Source organism: Sardina pilchardus, chromosome 16, assembly GCF_963854185.1.
Source record: "Sardina pilchardus chromosome 16, fSarPil1.1, whole genome shotgun sequence".
Classification (NCBI taxonomy): domain Eukaryota; kingdom Metazoa; phylum Chordata; class Actinopteri; order Clupeiformes; family Clupeidae; genus Sardina; species Sardina pilchardus.
In genome coordinates this window covers 24,616,346-24,628,845 of record NC_085009.1, presented here as the reverse complement: position 1 = coordinate 24,628,845, position 12,500 = coordinate 24,616,346, and the positions used below count along the sequence as shown (strand labels likewise).

Here is a 12,500-nt window from a genome sequence, read left to right as displayed (position 1 = left end):
CTGTGTGTCTGTGTGTGTGTGTGTGTGTGTGTGTGTCTGTGTGTGTGTGTGTGTGTGTATGTGTGTGTGTGTGTGTGTGTGTGTGTGTGTGTGTGTGCAGGTGTCTGTGCATGTGTGTGAGGTGGGGACCCTTCCCACTTGCTGGACATGTGCATCGATCTCTCTTCACGCCTCAATCCCTCACACCGGTGTCAAATACCCCAAAGGCAATCACACATCTCACTCTCACTCTCTCTCTCTCTCTCTAATTCTCTCTCTCTCTCTCTCTCTCACACACACACACACACACACACAGAAACAAACAAACAACCAAAATCACTCACACACACTCTCTCTCTCTCTCTCTCTCTCTCTCTCTCACGCACGCACGCACGCCCGCACACCTCATTCTCCTAGTGCACATGACTCAGACGCTGGAGGTGTGTGAAGGCTTCAGAGGGACACACTAGAGTCACTAGCACACTGGCAGCACTGTTCCTCTCCATGTTCCTCTCCATGTTCCTCTACAGTAGAGTACCTAAAGCTCCTTTTGCTTCTACCAATGGAATCTCCTCTGGGTGCATTTCATAAATAGATAAATGAAATCCCCTTGGTTTGCTACATGCAGTCCTGCTTGAAAGTTTTACCAGGATTTTCTCATTTTATCTAATCATCACCAGTTTTTAAAGAGACCCTATGCAACTTTCTGCAGGAGACGATCGCTCTTTGTTTACATCTGGAGGTCTGAGACGAAGAGCCACGCTTGCAATTTATATATTTAAATATAGCCTATACATGTATAAATATACACGCTAAAGCTGTCGGGGAAGCTCTGCAGAGAAAATGCAAGCATAAAACGAGCGAAAATGAACAACGAAAACGAAACCAGAGATGAAATTGCCAATCCTGCATAGTTCCTCTTTAAATATGAACTGTCAGGTGTGCATCTTTATGCAAAATGCATGGTAATGCAAATTGCGAGAGAAGCCAAAGAACCATGAAACATGGAATTAATGTACTGTACGTACAAAAGTATGTACATACTGTAAACCCCAAGCTGCATTGGTAGTCAAGCAGGTAGTTGAATCATGTGAAACTGAACATGGGTGGTGAGATAATCAATTAAAGGGACACTTCACCGATTAGCATTAAGCTTTATATCTTTAGAAAACCAGTCATGTTTTTGAATAGTCGTGCATCATTCCGTATTTCTGCCATCTCAAGGCAAACTGAGGGAATGATGCACGACCATTCAAAAACATGACTGGTTTTCTAAAGATACAAAGCTTAATGCTAATTAAAAGATCATGAAATCAGACAGAAATCCACCAGGAAACTCTAGTGCCAAGGCATACCCACAGGGATCAGCAATGCCAAGAGCAAAGGAGATCTCCGAGGACATAAGGGCGAGAGTAGTGACACCCCATCAGTCTGGAGAAACCTGCAAGATCCATTAGACAAAGATAGTTGGTACTCTGGACAGGCCTAGTCACAGTCCAGACCTCAATTCAAATAAAAGTGTTTTGGCTAGATCTGAAGCAGGCAGTGCATTCTTACTGCAAGCTACTTTTTTTATTTTATTTTTTTCCCCTAGAATTGTTGTTGGAATTGCTTAAAAAGCTTAACATGTTTCCGATGTTGTAAGTCGCTTTGGTTAAAAAAGTGTCAGCCAAATGTAATGTAATGTAATGTAATGACATTACAGGAGTAGGCAAAAATCCGCAGAGCCATTAGTGAATGGGTACAGAAGATGTTTGGTTGAGAAGGAGGTGCTACAAGAAATGAACTGCTTGGGTTCACATACTGTCATATTTTGAATTTTTGGGAGCTAATCCATGTCTGTTGAATATATAATAAAAAAACTTTATTTTGTTTCTGTCTATTATCTGGAAGGTCAGGTTTACAAATTAAGAATTCGGATGTGCATTGAATGAGGTTATCTGATCTTTTTTGCAAAAAAAACAACTAACCATGTCTGAGGGATCACAAACTTTCAAGCAACACTGTATATATACACTGTATATCTTACTACCTTACCAAGGTACCACAGCTTGTTTCTGTGAGAGTCATTTAATGCTGCAATAGTGTGCACGCTATCCAATGCTTTTACAACGTGAATATCTTTCTGTGATGCAATGCTTTCAATGGCTTTTGATAGCAGTATTGTGTACCGTGCATTGTCCATTACATGCCTGAAATTCTTCTTTATCGTCATGCAATGAATTGAGCATATCAAGGTAAAAGCACATCACAAAGGTCCCCCATGTTGTGATTATCCCCCTTTTGTGTTACTCAGACAACAGTCGTTAACACAAGTTAACACTTGTCCCTTCAGCCCACCCATTTTCTAAGGGTTTCCAATTTCACCACAGCTAGGCTATAAAATACTACAGTAATATGCTGTAATGGTAGAGCATACTGAAACTACTGTACCATTCACGCTGTCCAGTAAGCATGTGTGGCTATTGTCCTTACATTGTGAGGAGGGCAGTATGATTCATGGCTGCTGGGGTGTTTTTAAAGTTATTGTCGCAAGGTTAATTAGCTTATTGCGGCCAGAGTGGCACACAATCTTTCCTAAACTGTTCAGCGCTGGGCCCTTTATCCAAATGAACTTGCCGTGAAGTATTTAAGGAAGACACAGACTTGCTACGGCAGAGACCTATTTTTCTCAGTTCAGTTGGCAGGCAGGACCATATGACCTTCTGAATAATGACCACACATGCATGCAAGGGGTCGCGCACACACTCGCGCACACACACACACACGCGCACACACACACACACACTCACACTCTCTCTCTCTCTCTATCTCAAACACACACACACACACACACACACACACTCTCTCTCTCTCTCTGTCTCAAACAAACACACACACACACACACACACACACACACACACACACACACTCTTTCTGTCTCAAACACACACACACACACACACACACACACACACACACAGTAATTAGTACCGGGACTCCTGAGATCAGCAGTGAGAAGCCCCAGGCGTCACACTCTCCAACCTTGACCTTCTTACAGTCCCAGACCAAGGCCTTCCTTCCTCCTCCTCCTCCTCCTCCTCTTTCCGCTGCCATTGCCAGCACTGGCATCTCTTTATTCTGCCGCTACAGAGCCATCGGGGTCAAGGTGGGTGTACCCCCACCAACCCATCGAACCCACATAAAACACCCTAACCCCCCCACCCCCCCACACACACACCCCACACGTCAGACTACAACCCCCACCCCACCCCCCCCCCAAAGCTGAAATTTCACCCTCCTCTTCAGCCCAGCATCATTCATCTTCTACTTGACACCCAATTAACCCCAATGGGGATAGTAACTACTTTCAAAGGAAAACGGGAGGGGGAAAACTGGAAAAAACGCAAAACAACACACAGCAGTGGAGGTGTGTTTGTATTCAGCGAGCTAGCGTAGCTTTTGCAGGGCTAATCAGCCTTACGCATCACCCCGATTCATTATTCATGGGCTTAACGAGAGGGCTTGACTGTTCGCCATCGTCATTTGCGGATGTTTATCGTTCGGGTGTAATTTTCCATCCCGTTCTAATTGATGTTTGCTAAATGGGCCTACGAGTGAACATTCGTTGTGGCGGCAATTACGTCCTTGGGTGAAGCGAACGCACCAAGGCGACTTGAAAGACACTCCCCAGGACAAACCACTAAGTGACTGAATGTTGCGAGCAACAGAACAACTTCTTCAAAAACAAAAAATAAATAAATAAATAATGATTAATAAATAATAAATAAATGACAAAAAAACCCTAAAAATCAAGGACAAGAGATGCAGGCGTTACCTGGCAACGTGGCCTACACATTGTTATTCATCCCTGCAAGGGCATGCTGGGAAGTCTTGCCATTTTCACTTTTCTACTCTGTCAGTTCTGAGGCCGCTGTTGGTCGGCTTTGATAAAAATCAGCCCTTTTTTTTTCTTTATCCTGTCCCTTCCGTCAGGAACAGAAAAGCAGATTATTTTGCAAGTTTAGAAGCAGGAAGCTCTCTCTCTCTCTCTCTCTTTCTCTTTCTCTTTCTCTCTCCTTCTCTCTCACCCTCTCTCTCTCTTTCTTTCTCTCTCTCTCTCTGAAAGATGCTGAAGTGGTGAGTTCAAAGGTGACTCGACGGGACTGATAAATTATTCATCCGAGAGTCCGAAAGAGAAAGAAAGTGTGAAGCACTTCAGAAACCTTGCGCTGGAGACATGAACTTGAGACTTGAGGTGGACGGACCTGTGATTTCCTGTACTTCATGAGTGATGGATGACAACGTGACACAGAAGCAGGAAGCCAAACCACTAACACCCCCCTCCCCCCAACACACACACACACACACACACACACACACACACATCATAACAGCAAAATAGTCTGTGTGAGTGTGAGTGTGAGTGTGAGTGTGTGTATGTGTAAGGGGGAGGGGGCGGCGTTAACACTCAACGCTGACCTTTCACATGGTATCCTTTCCTCCCCAGGTTCCTGCTGAATCATTCCCCTACCCCCGACCACCCTCTTCTCCTCACTAATGATCCGTCTTAATTCCAAAAAAACATTCCGCCTTGTGCGAATGTCCTTGCTGGGTGGACCTAATTACCCATGACAGCGACTACCGCCGATCGCCTCCACTCTTCCTCTTCCACCTCTCCACTCTCCCCCCATCCCACATCCCCCCCTTCTCTCTCTCTCTCTCTCTCTCTCTCCTCTCCTCCCTCACCGTTCTCTGTACAACTCTTTCCTCGCGACTACCTGCCGAGTAATTAGCATATTAAACCAGGGCCCCTATCGCTGACGCGGCCTTGCATTCATCAACGAAAGCTGTGCGCAATTAAGCAATGTAAATATAATGTCATTTAAATGCAGTGGAGCCTGGGACATCCAGCCGCTTTATTTAAGCTGCCGCTCACCGGGAGACCGGTTAGTTTTCCGGAGGACGGCGCAGTGCAAGGAATGGAGGCAACCTTGAACGCGCGGCGTTGTCTAATCACCGCACGGAAGCACGACGCGCCCCTACGATCAAACTAATAATGTTCGGCTCCGAGCAACAAACAACGGGAGAGCGTCTCATTATGCGCGTTCGGGTCAGGTGTGCCACCTGCAGATGTGTTTTGGTGATGTTTTTCGTCGTTCCTTGTTTTGTCCCTCAAAACTGCGCGGGTCACCGCACACATTAACATTGCACTCATAATAAGTTTTCAATATTTCGAAACATGAAACTCTTGTTGCGTCAGACAGCCATTTCAGTTGAGTCTTTGGGCCTACGAGTGAACATTTGTTGTGGCGGCAATTAGGTCCTTGGGTGAAGCGAACGCACCAAGGTGACTTGAAAGACACTCCCCAAGACAAAGCACTAAGTGACTGAATGTTGCGAGCAACAGAACAACTTCTTCAAAAAGTTGTTTGAGTTGTTGAGTCTTTTTTTCTTCTATTCTTTTCATTCCTTGCACTCTGCCTTTTCTTTTCATTCAGAGCAAATGCACATCGCATGTTTCGTTTTTTTTTATGAGTTTCATTCTTATTCTGAAAAGAATGGCTACAATTAGCCAGAAGTGGTCCATGTACAGTACTTGAAAGTAAAGCATGGGCTTGCTGCGATGCTTTTGTGCTGAAAATGTGACACGAGGTCTGCAGACAAAAAAAAAAAGAAAAAAAATCCCCCACTTATAGGAGGGGTAGTAATTACATGTCAGGAACTCATACTTAACAGGGAACAATAAATGCAGCCGCTCGCTCATGACTCGTGTGTTAAGAGTAGGCTACCTATTGTCTTCTTCCTTTCATAACTTCACTGACTCAGAGTGATTCACTGGGCAGCAGGACGTGAAAGAGGGGCTATCTGGGTTAGCTAACAGACCAGGCCGACCGCATTGGCAGGGAGGCTATGAGGGCTTCCCACATCCCTTTGTGGGAAATGCAAGGTGATGTCACGTCGGAAACTTTTAGCAGTTCCAACTTTGCTAGAGTGAAACTCTTCTGGGGCTGCCATACACACAACATCGTCCTCACCATTTTCCCGTGGCTTTTAAGACAGCCAGAGTCTGGGGGCAATTATGGCGAAAGCCTAACTGATATTTGATCCCAATAGGCAATCAAATCACAACCTTCCATTCGGTACTCCTGTCACGACCCTGTCACTGACAGACCTGCACCCCGTCCATTCTTGTTTTATTATTCTGTTGTGTCATTGTTCCAGCAGGGGGCAGTAGACGTGCCAGCGCACACAGGTGTGAGAGATTTGGGCCTGATGTGGGCTAGTGGATAAAATGGCCACTTCCCATGATGCGGGCGGACTCCCTCTCCTCTCGACCGTCGTTCTATTATGTTATAGTTTGAGTCTGTTGATATATTGTACTTATACCCCTAGACACTTATGCACTACATCTTACTTTTTGTAGCTTCATCATACTGACTTTCTATTATTACTTAATAAATATCATTTATTGTTACTTTTGCGTGGAACTCCCTTTATGTTACCCATGCTTGAGCCAGCGTGTGTGACACTCCTGATACAAGGTGTAGAATTGGCTGAAATTTGGAAGGGTGTCATCAAGTGTTTTCCTACTTTCAGAGCCAGAACTGCTAACAAGCAGAAGAATTTTCCTGGAGCGCACACACTAAATGCACAGCAAGAAGACATTGAGCAATTAATTACACAACATCTACTACCTCTCAATGCAGACAGACTTCCATTGACTTAACAAACAATCAGTCCTCCTGAATTTGAAATAATATATATATATATTGTTGATCCTTCATAGCACAAAGTGTTTGTTTATAATGAGCAGCTGCCTATAGGATAACATAGGAGCAGAGTGCAGAGAGAGCCCACCGGACACGGCGTCCAGCCGTGTGGGCTTGATGCGCAGGATTTTAGAGCAGTTTTCTAACCTTGCGCGGCAGACATTTCTAGTGGGCTTTGCTCCGTTAAAAACAATGGAGTTCTAGTTTTTTTTCATGTCGCGTCGTGCCGCGTATGTGTCCAGTGGGCGCCGGACTTAAGGCCCTGATTGCATAAGTGTTTAGAATGTGTCCAGGCATACAGTACATCCAGAGAGGATGCTGACCACTTGTGTTCTGATTCCGTTAATGCCAATGTCACATTCATTAGAACTCTCACTGTGCAGTACACATCCCAACACACTAGTGTTCACAATACAAAGTATACAACGCGCTTCCCTGACCACCTCAGCCAAGTGGCTTGAGTGATCGGATTGCAATGCGTCTTGGCGGTTGTTTACACATGTATTTAGAACAAATCAGCTGTGATCTGATCACTTATGACACATTTTAAAAACAGCTGTAAAGGGAGGTCTACAGTCATTTCCTGTGCATTGTGTATGAGCTGCAGGATTTGGTGTTTTATGCAAGTTAAAAGAAACAAAGTCACATTAATACCTTATTAACTGTCCCCTGTGTATTGACCTCATAGCTGAAGAATATTTTGTTAAAATCAGTGAACAAGCTGGGGGCTAATAGTTGGGAAATTACGGTAATTTCTGGTTACGGTAAATTCCGGTAAGACATTCAACAGGTGAACTCACATGGCTGTGTACGAGAGCTGTACCATTACGGTTACGGTAAATTCTGGTAAATTCCGGTGAATTCCGGTAAGACATTCAACAGGTGAACTCACATGGCTGTGTGCGAGAGCTGTACCATTACGGTTACGGTAAATTCTGGTAAATTCCGGTGAATTCCGGTAAGACATTCAACAGGTGAACTCACATGGCTGTGTGCGAGAGCTGTACCATTACGGTTACGGTAAATTCCGGTAAATTCCGGTGAATTCCGGTAAGACATTCAACAGGTGAACTCACATGGCTGTGTGCGAGAGCTGTACCATTACGGTTACGGTAAATTCTGGTAAATTCCGGTGAATTCCGGTAAGACATTCAACAGGTGAACTCACATGGCTGCGTACGAGAGCTGTGCCTTGGTGAGGTTGAGTGGGTGGTTGGAAACTCTGATGCCGTAGAGACGTTGGTCCAGGTGGGGAGGCAGGTTGCCACGCAGGATGGCGTTGTTGGCCGTGTTCAGGAAAGACACCATCCCATGCCAGCCTTTGTTGTAGAACCACACCTGGTCACACACACACACACACACACACACACACACACACACACACACACACACACACACAGACACACACACACACACACACACACACACACACACACACACACACACACAGACACACACACACACAGACACACACTCCCACACTTAAACAGCATGGAAATGTTCGCTTCACATGACATAAACCTTTCTCTTGTCATAAACAAATTTGATGTCTACATGCCATAAGGGAAATTGTGAGTGTATATGTGTGTGTGTGTGTGTGTGTGTGTGTGTGTGTGTGTGTGTGTGTGTGTTTGTCCATACACGACATGCGCATGCTTCATAAAAGAATATTGCTTAAAAAAATATGTCAGTGATCTTATTGAGACACAATACACTGTGGATTTACATCAATTGATGTTGACTGCCTTTCATCTCTTTGTCAGGGCTGCCACTGTGTTCAAAGATTTACTTAGCAAGAGATTGTTGGGGGGAAACAAATGAAATCGAGAAACCCCACTAGCGTAGCTATGTTAATTAAAAATTAAGGGTCTCCTTTTATTTGGGATTTCCAGCATTGAAGTTCTTCAAGCAAAAATAAAGTCAAACACAAAATTAATTCATTTGTTCTTCTTCAATAGATTGTGTTTGAATCGCAGCTCAATTTCTTGTACGTCTCATCGTGAAATTAAAAGAAGCCATGTGTATCATGGTACCAGTTGACACTTATTTTTGACATCAAGCATGCAAGCGATAACAAAAAAAAACGAATAAAGAATAAAGCTGAGTGAATGTTAATACAATTAAATGATCGTTCAGAGAGGGCGAGAGACAATCAGCTTGGAGAACATGCAGCCTTTTGTTATGCTGAACATGGAGGCAGTGTTGAAATGAAGTGTGTAATTGCTTAGTGTGTGAAATTGCCCCACAGTCCATAGGGGAATAGAAAAAAAAAAATGGCATTTCACAAAACTGTACTTCAGTCAGCTGAAGACATCAGCTGGTGCAACGAGTCTCTGACTCCAATCCCCATTTATTTCAAACACAAAGAGGTGCAGGCACAGTAAATAGGCTGATAAAATAACATAGACCACTCTACTTGCTACCATGCACCAGTGCATACATACAGAGTGTGAACTGACCCAGTGTTCCAAGCATTTTCTAATTATAGCACAAACGCTCTTCAAAATATGAATGAATAAATAAATAAATAAATAAATAAACAATAATAGTATGTGATATCGATGACCTTTAGTCAGGTCAATTAACCCACAGAGCACATTAGCACAATACTGACATGCTAAAGGTTAGCCTCTTCTGTGTTGGGGGTTTCCATGGTCACTGTACTGTACAGTATGTCCGACTGCAGGCCACAACACAACAGGCCCCTGGCAGGGCCACCTTATGCTACCACCTCACTTTGTAGCAACTGTTTGAATAATTAGAAAACCTGTGCCAGGTGTGTCCATGTTGTCAACTGGCATTAAGGTAAGCACACAATGCCACCTTGGATGGTGTGTGTGTGTGTGTGTGTGTGTGTGTGTGTGTGTGTGTGTGTGTGTGTGTGTGGGACTGTACTGGAGTGTAGGAGAGGCTTTTTAAAACAGTGATGACAAAGCATTTTTTTTTTTTTTTTTTAAGGACAGGCGCATAGGGCGGCCATGTTTGTTCTGTCGCCACGGGGATGTGGGATAATGACCTCCTACCTTGACATTATGCTGAGTTCCGAGCTCTCTGAATACCACCTCCATGTCCTGCAGGATCTGCTCGGTCGTGTTATCCTACAGGAGGGGGGGGGGGGGCAGGAAGTGGGGAGACAGGAAGTGGCCCAATTAGACACATCTGGGAGACGCACACTTGCACATGCACACAGGGGTGGAGAATGGAGGTGATGTCATGTGAATGGAACACACACGCTGTGTGCTTGTTATGGCTTCCCATATACACCAGGACATACTGAACAGACAGAGAATGAGACAGAGCAGGAATGGGAGAGAGAGAGAGAGAGAGAGAGAGAGAGAGAGAGAGAGAGAGAGAGAGAGAGAGAGAGAGAGAGAGAGAGAGAGAGAGAGAGAGAGAGAGAGAGAGAGAGAGAGAGAGAGAGAGAGACAGAGAGAAGGAAGGGATATGAGAGTGTAAATGAAAACGAGACATTTCTGTGTGTGTGTGTGTGTGTGTGTGTGTGTGTGTGTGTGTGTGTGTGTGTGTGAGAGAGAATGGGGGTTGGAGTGGAAATGGACCATATTAAAGCGCTGCTCGGGCCATGTCTCACATGAAATGGGCCATGGGATGAGATGGGATGAGCTCACCGGATGTGTCCCCCCCCCCCCCCCCCGTCCCCTCGTCTCCCTGCTGCCGCCCCCTCCAGTCCTCGTCCCCCCCAAGCTTCTGAGCCATGTGATTTCAAAGACAGCTGAGTGGAGACGAGAGCGGAGTCGATCCCGGTCATGCGGACAGCGAGGCGAGGCCTGGGGGGGGCCTGGATGTGATCTAAATGCTAATGGCCCACTGGCTTTCACAGATCACTGCTAGCGCTGCTAACCGCTAGCTGCTAGCCTAGCCGGCCCATTGATGGGAGTTGTGCTGACTGCTGCACACGGGCGTGCTGTATTGACCTACACTGAACACCACACTTCACACACACACACACACACACACACACACACACACACACACACACACACACACACACACACACACACACACACACACACACACACACAGACACATAGACACACACATAGACACACACACACACACACACACACGCTCCTGAAAGATGGGGTGACAGTGACACCGCCTCGAGAGAAGAACAGACACCCCACTCGAAACTCAGAGTCAGATAAGAGGGGAGAGGAAGGAAAGAGAGACCAAGAGAGAAAGAAAGAGAGAGGGAGACCACTGGACATGATCACATTTATATGACACACCTGTCGAAAATGTCAATCCAAAAGTTACACCATCAGATCCAGAGATAGCGAAAGACAGAGAGAGAGAGAGAGAGAGAGAGAGAGAGAGAGAGAGAGAGAGTCATTTCTCTGTTTAATACAACACTGAGTACCACTGAAGACTAGGATTGGATGGGTGGCAGCATGAAGAGCCTTTATCACCGGCGCTTTCATCAATTTGGGTTTAATTAAAGTTTCTAAGATCAGCCTGGCGCACTTATGAAGTCCCTGTCAGTGCCGAGTGCCTACTCAATCACACACACACACCTCCATTACCGCAGGAGATGGGACAGTTAGTGCCAGCCATGATCTATCTCTGTAGCACAGGACACAACCATGCCTGCTACATTTCTCAAACGTTACAGTGGAAGTGAACAAAAAAAATAAATGGTGGTGGACAAAAAAAACCCCGCTATTGGTACCTCAAGGGATTGAAATCCAACTGCTTTAGCAGGCCCGCAGCTCCTCGTACAGGAGTATAAAGGATGTGGCGAGACAGAGGTAATTGCACAGACTGGCAATTTATTGACCTGGGTTTGATTCCCACCGCTGTCTCCGTTCATTTGGAAGTGTCTGCTAAAGATCAGTCAACTTTAACTCTTCACTTTAACTTTAACGTTGATAAAATGGCAAGACCATACAGCAGAGAGGATCCAGAACTATGCATAACTAACTGTTTGTGACTATATTGGTGTATCTGGTAGTGCACAGACATGCACGTGCACACATACACACACACAATCACATTCTTTGGGCAATTGGGCACTGCGGTTAATACAAGGGTTTGGTTTAAACATGGTTTCTTTTTTTTCTAATTTGTATAAAACACTGTCCTGTGGTTTATACACAATGCAGGATATTTCTGTAGATAATCAAGGGATGGATTTGGACTTGTCTCATTTATGCTTGACATCAAAGCTATTGCATTGTTGTTGACATTGTGGATATTGCCAGTGTTAATGCACATGAGAGCAATTTCAGTTCTGAGGACCACAAGCTACATTTCGTCATCTCTCATCACACTCTCATCTGTATGATACATTTCCTTTTTAATGACTGTTGTAACTGTACAACTCACTAATAGCATTATTTTTTAAATATATCCCCAATACGTAACACATGTCAAGTGTGTACAGTTTAGATGGAGTGGGATATCAAATGTACATTGTTCTGATGTAAGCATTTTTCCAAGAAATCAATTCTCCTGACTAATTAACTCTTAACTTAATTGTCTCTGCCTCCAAGGCTTAAAACTGTAGCACTGTTGAGCCTGGCACGAAGACAGACACAGAGACAGAGACAGAGACATCAACTGTAATGAGAACAGACTGAGCCAATCAGCAACCAGCCGTCATGCATTTCCATTGTGACATCACAATCATCGCTGTCAGCATTGTGATGCGTATTGTGATGCGCTCTGAATTCCCCCCCCCCCCCCCCATCACCTTTTGTCATCGACATACAAGCCCTGTCTCAACGCAGCTCTGTCTAGAAACTAATAGG

At 44.9% G+C, this 12,500-nt stretch overlaps 1 protein-coding gene across 3 annotated transcripts in view; it reads right to left on the bottom strand.

Annotated features, from left to right (window-relative positions):
* The window catches only part of LOC134060563 (phospholipid-transporting ATPase ABCA1-like), a 258,600-nt gene that overhangs the window by 83,226 nt on the left and 162,874 nt on the right, over nucleotides 1-12,500 (bottom strand). For all 3 annotated transcript variants that reach the window (XM_062517294.1, XM_062517293.1, XM_062517295.1), the window contains exons 35-36: nucleotides 9,756-9,830; nucleotides 7,901-8,070 (exon numbers count right to left, since the gene is read on the bottom strand). In XM_062517294.1, the coding sequence (XP_062373278.1) occupies nucleotides 7,901-8,070; nucleotides 9,756-9,830 (245 nt within the window). The remainder of the gene's footprint in view (nucleotides 1-7,900; nucleotides 8,071-9,755; nucleotides 9,831-12,500) is intronic.